This window comes from Hyalella azteca, unplaced genomic scaffold, assembly GCF_000764305.2.
Source record: "Hyalella azteca isolate HAZT.00-mixed unplaced genomic scaffold, Hazt_2.0.2 contig3902, whole genome shotgun sequence".
Taxonomy (NCBI): Eukaryota; Metazoa; Arthropoda; class Malacostraca; order Amphipoda; family Hyalellidae; genus Hyalella; species Hyalella azteca.
Genome location: NW_025934131.1, coordinates 10951 through 29069, shown reverse-complemented (window position 1 = coordinate 29069; position 18119 = coordinate 10951). Strand labels below are relative to the sequence as shown.

Here is an 18119-nt window from a genome sequence, read left to right as displayed (position 1 = left end):
TGGTTAATTTCATTTTTCATTCATGCCTGTGCCAAACGCCCTGCTAGTCTGTTAGTTTTGAGAGACCAATAACTTTCTGCAGCAGCCCCTCAAAGTGTGAGTATAAATCCCACTCACTGATTGGCTGGGAATGAGTACACTAATAATGTACAGGGTCCGCCATATTTATGGCAACGGATGTTTGCTATGTAAAAATAAATTGGTTTCTAGGAGACTTTTCTTTTATAATGAAGCTTAATATCGTCTATTAATTCATCCATTTTATATTTCAGAAGTCTAAGGTGTCTAAATTAACCATTACTTATGGCAGTAGATAGAAATGCAATTGTAACACTTCATGAAAAGGGCGAAAGTAATTCAGTCATTGCAAAAAAGCTTCAAATGCGTCGTGAAACTGCGTGGGAGGCGGTAAAAAAAGTCAAGGAAACTGGTGAAACATGCAATCGACCTGGTCAAGGAAGGAAACGAAGTGTCCGAACAAAACAATTGGTCTAGGTAGAAGTTGATGAGAAACTCGAGAGAGAAGTTGAGGAGAAACCCTCGTCGCTCAGCTGCAAAATTGGCTGCAGAAGCAGGAGTCAGTCAGACATCAATGCGTAGAGTCCTCAAAGATGGCCTCAAAACCTCCCCTTACAAGATGCAAACAAGGCATGAGCTAACAGACCGTCATGAACGAATGAGGCTCGAAAGATGCCTGCACATTCAGGATCTCATTGAGGATGGCACGCTGCCCAACTTGGTGTTCAGTGACGAGAAAAAATTTGACATTGAACAAAGGCCAAAGCGTTAGCCGTCAAAATGACAGAGTTTGGAGTCGGGATGGATCTGTGGCAACCAGACAGCAACACGTCAAAATCCCATGTTCGTGATGGTTTGGGCCGCGGTAACCGCCAGTGGGAGGTCCCCACTCGTTTTTGTCCCCTCAGGAGTGAAATTGAACAGCCAGCGATACATTTCGAGCATTTTGGAAGCTGTGTTGTTACCTTGGACCCGTAAACACTTCAACAGCTCACCATGGAGTTTTCAACAAGACTCTGCCCCATCACATGGCTCAAACATGACCCAAAACTGGATTCAGGGTCACATCCCAGCATTCATTAGCAAAAATGAATGGCCCTCAAGAAGCCCTGATTTGAATCCTCTCGACTTTTCTGTGTGAGCTATTTTAGAGAGTAGGGTCTGCAGAACACCTCAAGATTCTTTGGATAGTTTGAAGTCGAAATTGACACGACAATGGGACTTGATCCCTCAAGAAATGCTGCGTGTCTCCTGTGAAGCTTTCCGGCGTAGATTGGAGGCCGTCATTAAATATAAGAGCGGTCATATTGAATAAATGTCTGAGAATTGTTTAGGTAATTCTTGGCTACTAGCTCTTCCAATAAAAAAACAATGCACCTGTTTGTTTCATTGAGAAATAACAAAAAACATGCGTTGCCATAAATATGGCGGACCCTGTATTATACTCGTTGTAATTATTGATTTTTCGGAGACAAAATCATAATTAGAGCTGGTGGAAAAGTTTTAAATTCGATATAAAACGTTGGAAACGTTACTATGAATAAATATTATCTAAAATAATTCTGATTTAGGGATTAGATGTGAAGTTTTCCTTGTCGACAACTGAGATCCGAGTAGCGACTTGGAATCATTAACAAGTGTCCAGGCACAACTTTATTTGTATTAGGGCTCATTTTCAAGCTGAAATGCTTGCATTCGGGCTCATTTTCATTGTACCCGTGAGCTACTAGTGGAACAGCGCTAGACAATCTTGAAAAATAAAAATATTTCAATTCTTCAGTTATTAATTAAAAAATTACCATAAAACCTACGAACAGTACGCCAACGCCGAAGTTCAGTCCAAGTAAAATAAGAACGCGCCAAATCATCAGTATAACGCCGCTCAATTTTATTGTTAAAATAAATGAGAATCAAGCTAAATACCCACTGCATAATTAATGATCATTCGGCATCTCCCACATAAATCATGATTTTTCCTTGCCCAGCATCAGTTTACGAACATAAAATAGTCAGAAACAACTTGTCTTCAGTCAATACTGAAAAGCCACAGGGGGCCCTGTGGTTACAGTTCAGAGTACCAAGATTGGCGCAGAGAGGCGCGGGTTCGATCCCAGCTCTGTGCGCCAGTTTCTGGGCAGAATCGGCAAGGAGAATCGGCAAGGAGGCCGGGCGGTTAAGCAAAGCAGAATTGTAGCAGTGAGTTGCGAGTTCGAGACCGCAAAATGCCGTGGATGTTCTGCCATGTTAAGAATCAGCGACAGGCCTACGGCCAACTAAACGCTGAAACCGCTATTATTATCATTAATAAATGTATTTCAAGCAAAAAACCCACTTAATGTTTACAGTTTGATGAATTCCAACCATAGTTTACGTTTCTAATTTTATGAATCGACAACAACTCTTGAAATTATTGGTATACAGTACAATGAAATTTTAATTCATACACAATTTATTTAGAAACAAAGTGGCACTGAGCATCTAATCATAAGAATATGATTACATTTATCCAATCGCAACATTGACAGGCGATTTTCGCCGATCAAGACGCTGACGCCCACCTTTTCAAATTACAATCGAACTATCAGCTTTTACAGTTTACCGCACCTAGGAAAAACTCTACTACGCCATTGATGGTGAGACAGAGCAGCAGTAGTGTGAGACATCAATCTGAAGTCGGAGCAGTCGGTTCCTTTAAAGCTTCTAAGCCTTATTTCCATATTTATTATTTTTCCATTAATTCTATTCGAAATTTGCGATGCAATCGGAACTGAATACCATTACCTACTATACCAGCTAGAACTTACAATGAAAATGTATTTATGGAATTAATTTCCGTTTGTAATTCTCCTTCCCGTGCCATATTCAACGCCCCAGTGATGGACGCCATCAGAAGATCCGGTAAGGGATGAGACATGAGCTGCCATGGTTGAATTTTATAACCATAGGCGCTGAAGGTGAGTCATTTTGCAGGTAGCTTCAAGACACTCAAATAATTAGGCGATCTAATGCAAACCTAACAACCTTATTCTCTTATCACAGCGTTCCCAGTTTGTTTAAGCTGAGTTCCTATTTAGCCTGAGCTTAATTTGTACGGTTGGTGAATAAAAGCGCCAAAATGAATAAATGACAGCATTTCCTACAATCAAATGCTAATTGAAAGAGAAGATTCCCCAGCGAGAATTATTTAGGTGGATAAGTTACAGATGGCGTAGGTGAGTGGTATGGCGGCAAACCAGCTTAGCTGGGCCGCAGGAACCAAGATATCTCGCCCCCAAGTTCCAAAAATGTTCACCACCATCTGATGGAGTGACCATGACTACACTAGAAAAGAAGCACAGCTTGCATCCGAGAGTAACGAAAAAAGAAATGTGAGTCGCAACACAATATAAGAAACTCGAACTATAGATCGACTACACTGTACGTTGGATGTCCGAAAGAGATACAAAGACAGTCGCAATGAATACAGGACAGCCCCAATTAGTGAGGCTAGTAATGTCGCAGAGAAAAGGCTTGTCTCTGATAGTCCTTCCCTGGAACTGCAAATGAAATTACTGGAATCCTGGAATCTTCGTCAAAATAGGAAATGAATATAGTCGTATAGATACGACTTGTTCTCATAGAGATAAGTACCGGCTGCTGAAGGAGCAAATGTTATATTTTAATAAATAGTTGACTCGCAACACCATCGACACAACACAGTCGAAAATAATGATCTAGATGTGAAGGTTGTTTCGAAAAAAAAAAACTATAAGATTGACTCTATGAGGTTACTGTGCCGCAAAACCAGTTATATAACGTACTTTTCAGCTAAAATTATTTATTGCATGACTTAGCTCTAGTCACACGCCCGTCTTGGATTCTTACAATCGGTTCATCGCATATTCGAAATTTTGAACTTAGCACGACTACATCCATAACAAAATTCTGCAGGAAGATTGTAACCCCGCAGTTTCCAGCAAGCTAATATGAATTAATTATACATTTAAGGAAATTTTTACTTGCTGTTGAAGACTGTAAATGTATAGTAGCAACACATATCCACCATTCCTATACTAGGGGACCTTAAAATGTTGCACAACGATTGTATAGTTGGATTAAATTTTTTAACCAAATTTTTAAATGTAAAATTTACTAAAAATTGAATTATATTCAAAACTGAAAAATATTTCCTTTAAATTTTAAAATAAGGATTTCAAAATCTCAAGGATTGGATTATCTCTCTCGTGCAACACTGAATACTCCTGCCAGTTTTGCACATAACATTAGATTGAAGCGAGTTTTAGGGATGCCGATTGAGCGAAATGAACTTCAAAGAGACTGAGAATTCAATAACAAAAAATAATCACTAAAAAATAAGGCATAAAACTTAACAACCTCGAGTCTTGTAAAATGAAAATAAATCACATCGTAAAATTAACAGTCACTTGCGTAACAAATAAATGTTTACACAGGTGTGTTGAGAATTCTTTTATTGTTCATAACTATCAAGAACATTTATCAGCGAATATATACACAAATAAGTTACTATTTACATGCACTATATGGCTTGAACATAATTATGTGTCAAGAGGACAAAATCTGAGATATTCCTGATCAAAGAAAATAATATGTACGCTTATATCATCCCTGAAATATCGCCGTACTTCAGGGGCGAGAGTGAGGGCATGTGCAAGGGTGCCGTGGTCCAAGCCTGACTCGCTGGCGCCCACGCTGTGTCTGATGAGGTGCGTAGCGGCGTTTGTGTCTACAGGCTTGAGGCGCAAGCCTTCTTGTCGCTGGTTTAAGATCTGGGCGATTTCACCAAGAGTGATGGGGCGGGCAGGGAGCTGGACGGGGGCCAGGGTTTGGCGACCACACATGTACTCGCCGACAAGTGTTACGGCATCTAACCCGCTTAAGCTTTCCCATAAACCATCTGACCCAATAATCATGAAGCGGTCGTAAGGCTTTAGACGATAGTACACTACGTCAGGCTTGGCTGTGAGGTATGGTGGCGTTAAACAGAACTTCATGAAGCTATCTCGGTTAGGCTTTATTCCAAGAATGTCCTGCTGTTCCTGCTGTGTCCACTTGAATCGGAAATCACCAAAAGCTCTGAAAGGCATAAGTGCGCCAAGGAGTCGCTGGTTTTTCACGATGTTTGGCGCTTCAGACCGAGGATGCTCGTCCAAAACACGCTTGACTTCATCAGGGTTCTCCCAGTCATGGTTGGTAGTGAGCTTATGAAGGGACCAGGACCCAGTCCCCTGGCCGCTGTCACGGTCGCGTCCCAACAGAGCGCCGCAGTCGCCAACACTCGCCACGTGCACGTGTTGTCCATCGATGTGAGTCACGCACGCCACGCTACCCGACACGGCCACTCGGATCTGAAACAAGTGGTCAACTGAAGCATCTTAATGCGCATAGACAAACAGGTGGTAATAACCTCAACCTTGCCTGACGGCGGTAACAATAACTAACACAAGGGAACCACTTCGGTAGGTCGCTTGACATGAATTTCTTGATTTGAGCAAACACCATGTGTGACCGAAACCTATTTGGTTAAAAAGAACGTGCAAGAATAAAATTGAAATCAACAAACGGAATTTAGTTCAAATCAAAAAGCCATGACGCACGAATGTTTGAATCCCATTCAACTTGCAATTAATTAACGTAACTCTCAACACATTGGTGCTTCAACCAGTAAATTGGATTTTTTAAAGTAGCAGAATGAACACAACCATTAAATTTAGTAATATTACTGTTGAGAAATGACAAACTCTTGTTCGATTCAAGCTACGTGGCAAATTTAGTGCCCTTTTGTTTCGGGTTATGAAAATCAAATAAAAAACTAACACTAGAAAGATACTTCAAAATATGAAAAGTTTCATCGACACAGCGCTTATTGAATATAGAATTATAATAAGTGGACAATTAGTCAGCCTAGAAACCTCGTGAAAATAATTGAGAATAGTAGCAATGGACGGGCCAAGGGAAAACCCAAGCCCCAAAGTTAAATTTCTTAGTAAAACATGCCAGCAAACACGAAATACGAGTGTTAACTGACAATTCAAGAAGCGATGTTGAAAAGAAGCAGTTTGAACCAATTAAAAGTTCATTCACACGTTCAAACAAAATTTTTAAGTAAATTTTTTAAATTACTGTGATAGGAATGTTAATTAAAAATGTATTATATGAAACAAATATGACGATATTTAGGCGCTTTAAGGGGAGCGTCTGGCCTCCAGAAAAACTTTTTTATTAGAAATCTATCTCCTCCTAGGATTTTCAAGCTACAACATTGAGAGACATATCATTCAATGCGTAAAGACCATATCTATAAAAGTGTGTTTGGGTTTTTTGAAATTCTAATTTTTGTGGATGTGGGGGTCATTTTTCGCAAAATTTTCGTCAAATTTTCGAGTCACCCCCTTTTCGCCCCCCTTTTTGCTGAATATCTACCAAACTATAACGAAATAACAAAAACCCAAACACACTTTTGTAGATCTCTTCTTTGCAAATCGAATGGTATATCTCTCAATGCTGTAGCTTGAAAACTGTAGGAGGAGATTTCCGTGACAATAAGTGTGAATGTTCAGGAGAGCGCGACAAAGTCCCGCGCGCACCACAATTTGCGCTCAATGTAGCATAGATACCAAACTAAACGTTTCTGGAGCTTGATTCCACTCAAGGATGATGGGAGCAACTACATGCGCATCTCTCCCTACAAAGCCCGGAGGCACACTGAGTCAGACCTCACAAAAACATTATATTTGTAGTGCTGGGGCAGCGAATTATCTCCTATCTATTACTGAAAGAACTCCCCCACCCGCCCCCCTTTCATGAAGTGTCGTGTACGTACAAATCAACGTACAGAGATGGTAGTGGTACCGTTGGATAGGCCAGAATGTCAGCTTTAAGAGGAGACTAAACACGTAACTGCAGCACAACTCAAGTAGACACTATATTTAAAGAGCTCAGCAGCCAATTAGTTCCTATCTAATTACTTAAAGAACTCCCCCACCCGCCCCCCTTTCATGAAATGTCGTAAAATCATAAATCAACGCAGAGAGATGGCAGTGGTACCGTTGGATAGGGCAGAATGTCAGCTTTAAGGTGAGACTAAAAACCGGAAAAGCCAAAATTGTCGATTTTGGACCCAGACGCTCCCCTTAATCATACCAAGCGGTCAACAAACGTGTACGCATTGTCACAAGTTCCTGGTTGGTCCTACAGTGAAAACCAGTAACGAAAACTCGGCAAGATAGAAACTCGCAGTTGGACTCAAAACCGTCTCCGAAAAAGGAACCCCCGTAGTTCAGAATTAAACACAGCTAAGCATAAGAAATGAACATTGTACAGAAATTTTTGAAAAATTGACTTGAGAGCTAACTTTTCACTCATGTTAGGAATGAAATGCTGGAAAATATGTCAGGAGCAAGTATGATCTTACCAGGGCTTCTTGGGTCTCTGGGCTGGTGAGATGCGCGCGCTGAACCTCTTCGCCCAAGTCGCTATCGAGACGCTCGAACGCCCCTACGAGCGCCTGCTGCATACTGAACGCATGACGCCCGCCTTCGACGGAGAGCTGCTGACACCACCGCACCAGCGATGTCTGGTACAGCGCCGCCAGCTCGGGAACAAACGAAGACTTGTCGTGGTACACCTGAGGGCGAGCATGGCATCAGGGAGGAAGAGTTACTGCTCCATCTACGACACCTTGTGAAGTCCTAGTCTCATATTCATCGCGGGATAGCAGGAGATAATTCAAACTTCTGTCAACTATGCCTGATGAAGCGTATTACATAAAATATTTTATTGAAGTAAGGTATTCAGAATATTTTATTAAAATAAAATATTCTAAAATATCATTTCAACAAAATATAAATATTTACCGTATTCGAAACGATCGCATAATGGCTGATCATGTCACTTCAACACTTCGCAACACCATGCAAGCTGCCTGGCCTGACGATATGTACCAGCTGCGCTATAGTAAAGATTTGTTCAATTATGCGCAATAAAATCCGTTCATAAATTTCTGCATATAAAGTAGTAAACGAATATAACGAGTGCATTTAATCTCTTCTTGAAACATTTCCTTTTTAGTTCTAGTATCGACACTTTTTCTACTAAAATGAATTGCAAGCAACTTTTTACCAGCCGGCTCACAATACTGCTAATATCATAATAGCTGCTTAGCCGGCCAAGCAGGCTTACTGCTCTATTTCTCAATTGAGACATGATGAATACATTAATTATGTAACTCTATTCTTTTCTTTCATCTTCAAAAGGGAAAAAGTCACCGATTACTTGAACCGTCAATGGAGTTAATAAAGCAAAACATTAATTTTGAGCGTGATTAGTATGAATGGATAGATAAAGGTATCGTCTAAATTAACAGCTCCTCCTATCGCTACTTGTCTAACAACCAATGTAGCTAAGGGATCACTAGTGTACAACATTCAGCCGCCTCAAGAAAACAATAATCCTCGAGCTTTCATTCGCGTATCAATAGCTCAACAGCCGTATCTCCACCATTTTCAGCAGACCTGCATACCACACATGCTCCACTTATCGTATTAACACTATTCAAGGCAAACATGCACGCCACACTACAATTATTACGTGATACTCGCTTCATTCTAATTCATTAAAGTGAAATTTGTTACTTTTTGAACTAACTTAGATTTGGAACTACAAGCTTCGCACTTTCAATAAATAAAATGACCAAGCAAGCACTAGAGCTGCTTTTCCATGCGCAACAAGTGTTGTTCACTGAACTCAATATAATTTTAAATGTTTACAATCATTCTAGCCACAGCTTCCCTTGTACGAATATCTTAATTCGTGGATGATATTAATTATGAAATCTCTAAGGCTCATTACCAGTAAAGAAGTCATACTACGCTCATAGTCTAGGCAGCGTACGAGACATACTTCTGACACCGCGTCTAAACACTTCACGCGACTCGTCTAAGCACCTGTATGAGCTGGACGTCTTCGCCGTTGCTCCATTGCTTAAGGATGCTGTTAAGGCGGGGCAAAGGCAGCAGCGCCGCGGCCACGTACTCGAAGAGTCTCTTGGCCACCACTTGACTGCACTCGGGACCACCGTGTCCATCGAACACACCAAACAAAAATCCTGGAGTTACAAAGGAAATTAGGATACATTTACGGGTTGCCGCAAATAATAAATAAGAAAACTTTGATTAACTTTGATCTGTATATAAACTAACAGTAAAACTGGATTTCTTGAAATTACCTTGCTTACTTATTCTGATTTTTTAATTAATTAAAAACACAATATGCATGGTTTTGATTGGTTCACTTTTTGAACTCCCTTGCACGTGGCACGGGGGCATTGACTTTGAACACCGATAGCTTTGTGGAACATTTGCTCTGCTTAGGAACCCATGGAACAACTCGGCCTCTGCGTCTTTCAACCACATGCCTGCCAATTGGTTACATTCAACGGAATACTCAAGGTAATCGAGATCAAGGTAGCTTAACTGGCTGACTCCACCCCGATTAGTTGCCAGGGTGACTTTAATCTAGAACATAACTGAAGGTCACATCCCAACAGTTTTGTTTGGAGAGCTTGGACCATGACAGAAGTCAGGAAAATGAATTGGTGCAACTTGTAAAGGAACGCATACGTTGTCAACAAGAGTGCATGCTACAAGGGGACACAATATCCCTGAATTTTTCTTCACTAACAATGAAGAACTGGTTGCTGATGCTCGAGTTGAGTAGATCAATCTGTCAGACCATCCCCGATGGTGATTAGAGACGACAATTGGGAATGGGAACCAGCCCAGGCCTACACCTCAAGGTCTGGCTGGGCTAAATTTCCACCATTAGAGAACGTACTTGGAAATAAATCCTTATAAGTTGACTGGAGCTCAGAGTTCAGGAAAAAAATATAGAAGAAATGTACAAGTAATGCGTTTTATAATAGTAGCTATGAATGCGTCACGTGCCGAGGTAAACTAGCAAAAAAACGCATTATTCCATGAGACAGACGAATCATAATGGGCCCTAGCACGAGGAGCGGGCAGTAGAGGCCCGAGCGGTGGATGTCATTCGGGAGAATCTCCAATAGCTCCTTCTATCAATATGCCTAGTCAACGGCAAAGATACAGTCCACAATGGGTTCTTTCATAAAAAAACATTTTCTCATCTTAGATGAAAAAATGAAAAAAAAAACAACAGGAAATGTGCAAATAGCAAGGAGAGCAGTTTGAAGAAGTTTTCAGCAGTAAATTTTATCTACCAAGACGCTGTAAGAGACCAACCCCCAAATTACAGGCCAGTGACATGAACATCACATGTAATTAAGGTGCTTGAGGAATTCGTAGCAAAGAGGTTGATGCAGTGCATGGAGAAAGCTGACTTTTTTAACAGAAGGGAACACGGCTTTCGACGATAACGCTCCTGTTATCGATAACGCTCTGATAGCATCACTAACACATTTAGATCAAACAAAATAAAAGGCTGACGTGGTGGTGTAATTACTCGGACTCAGTGAAAGTCTTCGATAAAATCGGCATTTGAGTGCTTGTAATTCGCTAACGACACTAGGACGCTCATGCCGATAATGGATTGGCTTGACTGCGACAGGCTGCAAGAAGACATGTCCGCAATAAATTACTGGACACCAATGAACAACATGCCTTTTAACGGAAGCAAGTCAGAGATTCTGAGAGTTGGTAGATGATTTCGGATGGAACAGCGCTACGTACCTGCCACTGGACGGCACAGAAATTGAGACGCAACTTGCTCGTGACTTTGGAGTAAAGTTGGGAACTAAGGTCAGTAGGATCACGAGGACCTTCATAGCAAGAAAAGCGAAACCGATAATCACACTCTTCAGAGCCCTTGTGATCCAATTCGCAATTCTGCAACTGAAAGCAGTCATGCGAAACTTCAAGTCTGTGATCCCGTTAAACCATGTTTGTTACGTACCTAATGCAAGAATCTGTATTCACATTAGATGGGAAAGGAGAGGTATGTTATTCTGTACACGTTGAAAATAATAACCGGACTGGCCCCTAATATCAAAAATGAGTCAAGATTGTGAGATGCCATGGCAAGAGAAGGGGGAGACGGAGCAGTACAACTCCATTACAAAATAAAGCTGCAGCCAGATTTCAATCTCATCAAAAAATAATCTTTCAGAGACTTGACACGACCGATGGCGGGACTGATGCCGTCTAATGCTTGCCAATAGATCTGAGAGGAGGGGAGTTTACCCTTGATACCCCACAAAGGCAATTAAACGAGTTCCTGAGCATGCATAATTGTGGATCGTTCGCTTTGGCTCTACTACAATCGGCAAGAAGCAAGCTAGGTACAGCTTCTTACATCAGCCGTGTAACTGAGGACAGTTGCTCCGTTGCTATGTTCCACTGCTCCCTTAGTCTTAGCTGTGAGGACGCCCTGGCTACCGAGAAAAATAAAGCAGCACTCTAGCGTGATCTGACACTTCTATCTTAAAAACTTCCACCAAGAATGCCAGGTTAATTTATTACAATAGGTGTAACCTGCTAGCCACACCATGCCGTAATGCTACCAATAAGCTTAGTCCTCCTTAGGAGCTGCAGGAAATCTGCCTAGCACCATCAAGCCCTAGATAGTATATAATGGCAGCTAAAAGAAGGAATATCTTCAGATCAGTTTGAAATCAAAGGCATAAATATTACAAAGATGCCTATATATTTAAGTTTTAATGAGCAGCATTAAAGCTGGTTTGAGAAAAATGAAAACTCCACAGTTGGAACTGTATGGGAAGTAAGGTAGCAAGTGATTACCTCTCTCTTCAGTAACCAAAATTCAAATTAGCAAGACCTACTAGTGACAAAATTCATTTACAAACCAGTGGTGTGAAGGCACCTTGCCGCGCACATTTTATCTTCAATGGGGACATTGGCAGCAAGTTGATTCGAGTCCACTGAACTGATAGAAAAGAGTGGAGGAGGAGTCACTTCAGTGGTTGTGGTGCGAACATTGCTGGGATCATCACCAATCTGGATGCTGTGCTCATTGTGGCGCAGAATTACATTGGCCTGAAATAAACACAATAATTAAATATGGAAAACAACATGTCATGACAAAGACAATTTGTGCACATTGATTATAAAATCTGGTAACTCTCGGTGGTCAATGAAATCTTATGAGTCGAGTCTATATTTTGTGAGCAAATTAGCCAAGATATTAAAAGCAAAAATACTACATCAATTCACCACGTTTGTATTGAAAATGATTTGAGGGGGATAGCTCCATCACCTATTGAAAAACTCCAAGAAGAAAAGTATTGCAGTATTATGAAAAAGTTGAATACAAATTGCCCTGCATTTTGAATACAAATAAGCCCTGATTAAATGGCTAGATTCTTTCTGTAAGATTGCCAATCAGATCCAGACAGAGCCTGATAGGACAGCTCATTAAATAATTTTGTTTCAAAGACTATGAGCTTTATACCACCTGATATGGAAATAAATAGCCTAAAGGGTAACAACTGTTCACCACATACCAGTAACATTTCACTGAAGCATAACTTTGTAGCCTTGCCAGCTTGAACTATAACCAGAACATGAGCACCATGACATAATGCAACAAATCAGCTTACTTCTCTTAAGATATTGCCTGAAACCTGCCTAGCATCACCAGGCCCTGGAAGCGAAATAACTTCAATAAGAGCAGTAAATTTCATACTATTAGCCAATAGAATTTGTAATTAAGTTGGGGATCAAATCATAGAGTTTAGCTCAAAGATCAATAATCCTTAGTTGATTGGCCATTCCATCATGGCTGATTTGATGCAGAGAAAGAACATTGGAGCTGTTTGGTGTAGAGAATGAATGCTGGAACGTTCTTGCATACTCTGTCTGGTTGGTGTAAAATTATTTCATGTGTTGTGGACATTTCTGGGCCATACCATTCCTGGTTTCTTTGCTGGAGTCAGGTTGATCTAATTCAATGGATATGTTTTGAGTTGTGACTTGCAGACGATAATGTAATAGGCCAGAATTTTTGGAAGCTATGCACATTATTGGAGGAAGTAATCAAGTAAGTCCATGCAATGCTGGGCAGGTTGGCTCAATAACAAGCAACATGATAGAGTGACCAAATTCAGGAAGCTTATATTTATATAAATCTTAATTGCTAATTAAACAACAGCAGTATAAATACCATCAAATGGGGTAGTAAGGGACGGCTTCGAGCTTTTTTTGTTTATAACTTCTTACCATGAGACATTTCACAGACAAGTTTGGGCACATTTTAAAGACCTTTGCAAGGGCTATTGTATGGCATCTGCAAAAAAAATTCCAAATGATATTCATAAGGTGCCAGATGCAAGAGAGAGCATCTCAAATTACCCCTGGGAATGGGGTAATAAGGGACACTTGAAATAAAATACAATTTTACAATTTTTGAAGCATGCAGAGTGTACTTATCCATTACTGACAGTACTCTGAAGTCCTCCTCTTCCTTTGTAGATGATGTAAATGTGGAATTTATAATAATATTTCCTGTTATTTGTACTGTTTTTCCTTTATTGATATGATATTACCATATCCATACATCACCGTATTATTTATGTTATATTACTGTATCCATGAAAATTCCAATGAGCATTGACAACAACCTTGTCCACTGCAAGCTCCGTATTAGCAGCCATATAGCATTATTTCTGTATCTGTAAGCTTCCAGGATGGCTTGTAATTTTGCACCCCTTTAATTGGGTCAAGTGAATTCACTATAACAAAAAAGATTGTAAAAACATACCTGAAATGGAAAGAAATATTTCAGTGACAACCATCATATTTTTTGGAGAAATAAATCATAGTTTATGTTAATTACTTTCCATTCTATGTTGCCCAGTGCACAATTCTATCTATAACATTCTATGCACAATTATGTGATTACAAATTATGCATTAATTTTTTGTTTGTTGAGTGAATTTTTTTGCTGAGAGAGGTAAATGAACCAAAATTCTTTTTGGTTAATTTTATTTGTTTTTTCCATAACTGGAGCCCTTGCTAATTGAGGTTCTGCTGTAAATGCATTTTTAGAGGTGTCCCTTATTACCCCATCTTGCGGAAATGGCCACTATTTTCGGGGAGATGAGCTATGCAAATTCTGTAAATCACGTTTGTAAGCTAACACCTGTGTGCAACTTTTATGCCAGTAAAATTTTTTAAAAATATACCAACTCAGTATACTCACTGCAGTGTGTGACAAGAGAGCGCATTTTTTCGTCGACGAAAACTTGAGGTCACGGACAGACGGACGGACAGACAGACAGAAGACATGGCGAGCACAATAGTGCATTTTTTCCATAAATGAGAAAATGCACTAATAAAGCAAATTTTTAATTTGCTACAGTCCTTAGCAGAGGTATGTTTCCAAAATCTCACTTTTCACACTTTTTTCCATGGATTTTTTAGAGGTAGTAAATGAATGATTTCTTAATATGCTTTATGCTAAATAGATAGCAAAAATGTTGAACTTTATGCCACTATTTTTAGTTTTGCAATATTTTGATTAGTTCAGCTGCTAAAACATTTCTACAAAATGTGGAATGACTGTCCCGATTTACCCCGCCCGTCCCTTATTATCATGTTTGACGGCATGGTAATATCATATATCAATAAAGAAAAATGGGTAAAAATCACAGAAAATGTCATTTATTCTACATCTATGTCATTTATAAAGGAAGAGGAGGCCTTCAGAGTACTGTAACTAAAAGAGAACTTCAGAGTACTAAAAAACAAAGAATATTGATTACATTTACCTTGCTCAGCGAATAAAAAATGTCACTTATCAAAAAATTAGTGCATCATCGGTCATCACAAAATTGTGCATAGAATGTTATATATAGAATTGTGCACCAGGCATCATAGAATGAAAAGTATTTGACCTAAACTATAGTGTAAATAGATGAGTACACTTTGCATGTTTCAAACTTTTTAAAATTAAGTCAACATTTTATTTCAAGCATCCTGGATTACCCTGTTCCCAGGGGTAATATACAATGAAACTTGCTCAAAACTGCCCCTTATTACCCCATTTGATGGTATACATACATATTCTTATCTGAAAACTACTTTCACCACCGGTTGATAGAGACCAAATAACCAGACCTCACCTATTCCATCGTGCTGGCAACATCAACAGTAATTAGTACCTTCAAAATATGTAAACAGTTTTGAGAGTTGTTAATGAGGCATATAATAAAATATTGGAATTGGGCATAATTTTTTATACCAGTTAAAAAAACTCTGAACATGTTTCTGGTGGTGTACACGTTTCTGTATACCCCCATCAATGAGTTAAGGATATTAGATTTGTTTCATATCTTTAAAAATTGCTTCATCTACACATATAAAGGCCCGTTCACACTAGGGGCAATACACGAGAATCAAGTGCCTCAAAGCGCATGCTGAGGCGCTTTGCAGCCTCTGCAATGCAGAGGCACCTGCAGAGGCAGCCTCCCTGCAGAAGCAATGCAGAGGCAGCCTCTGCAATACAGAGCCTCTTGATGCAGAGGCATGCAGGGGCGCTTTGCAGCCTCTGCATACGCTTCTTGACCGATTGACGAGCTAGCGATTGACAGGGGCCATGCCTCATGCAACACAAGCGCGGCGCTTAGTAGATTGCTATTAAAGAATTGATATCACTTGTATGCTTAAATTGCAAATTAACTAAGAATTTAAATTAAATTAAAATTATAAATCAAATTAAAAATCTAAATTAGTTAATTAAAGAAATTCAATTTGTTCTATGGTTTCAATGTATTAATTTGTGACTTCTGATTTGTGATTCTAGATTCTACGAACTGACGATGGAGCTGGTCTCCGAAACTTTTTCTATAAAGATATGAATTTTTGTGGACTATTCTTTGCTTTTAAATTCTTAGTTAGTAGAGGTCTAGTAAGGTCTGAGTACAATGGATGAGTACACTCTGCATGCTTCAAACATTTTAAAATTAACTTTTATTGCAAGTGTCCAGGATTACCTCATTCCCGGGGGTAAATCAGGATGGTTTTATTTTGCGTCTGGCACCTCACGAATCGCATATGGAATTTTTTTAAAGATGCCATTCCATAGCCCTTACAAAGAGCTATAAAATGAGCTTAAACTTGTTTCTGAAATGTTTCATGGTAAGAGGTTACTAACAAAAAACGCTTAAACCATCCCTTTTTCCCCGTTTGACAGTACAGTACCGGTACTGAAACTGTGAGAACTGAAAAGTTTTCACATAAAAACAGGTCTATATACCATGAAATATATATACTACCTATATACTTGTACCATTGACAGAGTGCATATAATCCCTTTGACTGTTCTGACTTTCAAGAAAAGTAAACCCTATACTCAAGAAATTTCTTGCCTTAGAAAAATTGTGATGTGTTTTTTGATGTTCCATGAGATAAATGATAAAAGCAATAAAGAGATATCACACTTACTATGTGACTATCTGTATTGCAAAAAGGTAGGTACCTATGAGCCAACAATGGTCAAGTCACCCAACAAAGGACAAAGTCACCCAATTTAAAAGTAGGATTTTAAACCAGGAAAATATTTAAATGAAAATAAAAACTTAAGTTTTATTCACTTGCCTCTTGGGGTGACAATTTGTGACTCGAGGCAGGAGAATTAACAGCAGGGACAGCACGAAATAGTCGCAATGACTGGGTCCTTGGCAAGCAGCCCAATGAAGATGAACAAGCAGAACAAATTATTTTGTTGTGTTGGATAAACAATGGAGGCAAGTTGAGGCCGCTTGAAAAGGCCTTGTAAAAAAATGCCATTTAAATATTTGCCTAAATAAATATGGAATAAAACTAGTTAATCATTTGAAGCAGTCAACTGCTTCCTGTACAGTATATACTGGACTAATTGCTTCTTGTACTGGACTAAAGACTAATTACCTGGAATATAGTAGCCATTAGAATACGTGTACCTCAAGAAAATAAATGTTGCGGTCCAAGTCGAATTTTGAGTCAATTATTGCATTAATCACAGTAATTTATATAAAATAGCATGTAACAATTATTCTATCACAACGTAATAAGCAAGCAGAGACTGACATACAAGAGTAAAATTGTTTAAAAAATCATACTAACGGGATACTTAGACAGAGAGAATAATCTAAACAAACGGGTTTAAATTATTACCGTAAAATGGGGTAACTTAGACTTTTCGTTTTTTTAACAAAAACCCCCACTCAAAAACTATTTGACATAGAAAAATTTTGTCAATGGGCATTAAAGGCCTAATACTGAGGCTACATAACACAATAGAAAGATTTGAAAAGTTTGCATATCTAATAGGTTAAATAATTAAAAATGTGACCCACAAAAAAAAAGCTATTATTTAAAGCCTGTCAGAGTACCCCCTCCAATTTTTTTATTTTCTGGGTAAATAACTCCAGGTTTTGATGCATTGTTGTAGAACTCTTCTAGTTACATATGCAAATGACAAATTTTAGGAAAGTGTCATAGTTTGCAAATGGGGGCGCTGCCCCCAAATGGGGTAACTTAGACCACCTAATGTCAGCCCTGGCGGGGTAACATAGACCTGCTTGGAAGTTAATATAAAATTACCATATATAACATATTTTATGTTTGACAGCCTATTTATGTTTTTTCTTTATGTTTCAGACTCTACAGAGTCTTATATATGGTAATTTTAACTTAATTTCCAAGCCAGTCAATATTACCCCATCAGGGCTGCCATTAGGTAGTCACATTTCCCTCATTATGGGGCGGTGCCCCCCATTTGCAAACTATGACACTTTCCTCAAGTTTGTCATTTGCATATGTAACTAGAAGAGTTCTACTACAATGCAACAAAACCTGGAGTTATTTGGAGTTATTTTACCAAAAAATATAATTGATTTTACCACCCGGTCTAAGTTACCCCAAGAGCTGGGGTAACAAAGACCTTCACTTTTTTTTAAATTACATAGACTATGAGAGGCAGGAGCCAGTAATTTATGGTGAGTGAAGCTAGAGTATAGACCTGTATTTTGCATGTTTCAATTCAAGTTTAATTTAGCTAGTAAAAAAATGGCATCATTTATAAAAAAAGTGGTCTAAGTTACCCCATTT

The 18119-nt window shown here is 39.1% G+C and overlaps 1 protein-coding gene across 2 annotated transcripts; it reads right to left on the bottom strand.

Annotated features, from left to right (window-relative positions):
- Positions 1–4470: 4470 nt before the first annotated feature.
- Positions 4471–16961, bottom strand: LOC108676874 (pyruvate dehydrogenase [acetyl-transferring]-phosphatase 1, mitochondrial-like). 2 transcript variants are annotated; one of them, XM_018165028.2, is made up of 5 exons: positions 16626–16961; positions 11876–12065; positions 8982–9142; positions 7451–7663; positions 4471–5384 (listed from the first exon to the last, which is right to left on the bottom strand). In XM_018165028.2, the coding sequence occupies exons 1-5, from the start codon at positions 16815–16817 to the stop codon at positions 4575–4577; spliced, it is 1566 nt and encodes a 521-aa protein (XP_018020517.1). In that variant the 5' UTR covers positions 16818–16961; the 3' UTR covers positions 4471–4574. The 2 variants fall into 2 exon arrangements, with proteins under 2 accessions (XP_018020517.1, XP_047735781.1); XM_047879825.1 differs by lacking the exon at positions 16626–16961 and adding an exon at positions 12533–12695.
- Between the last annotated feature and the right edge of the window lie 1158 nt (positions 16962–18119).

Coding starts and splice junctions, on each gene's coding strand:
- LOC108676874 (XM_018165028.2), bottom strand. CDS start 16,817: ATGGCATTTTTTTACAAGGCCTTTTCAAGCGGCCTCAACTTGCCTCCA. Junction 7,664..8,981: donor AAGACGTCCAGCTCATACAG/GTGCTTAGACGA, acceptor GCTCGCCCTCAG/GTGTACCACGACAAGTCTTC. Junction 5,385..7,450: donor CAGAGACCCAAGAAGCCCTG/GTAAGATCATAC, acceptor CACTTGTTTCAG/ATCCGAGTGGCCGTGTCGGG.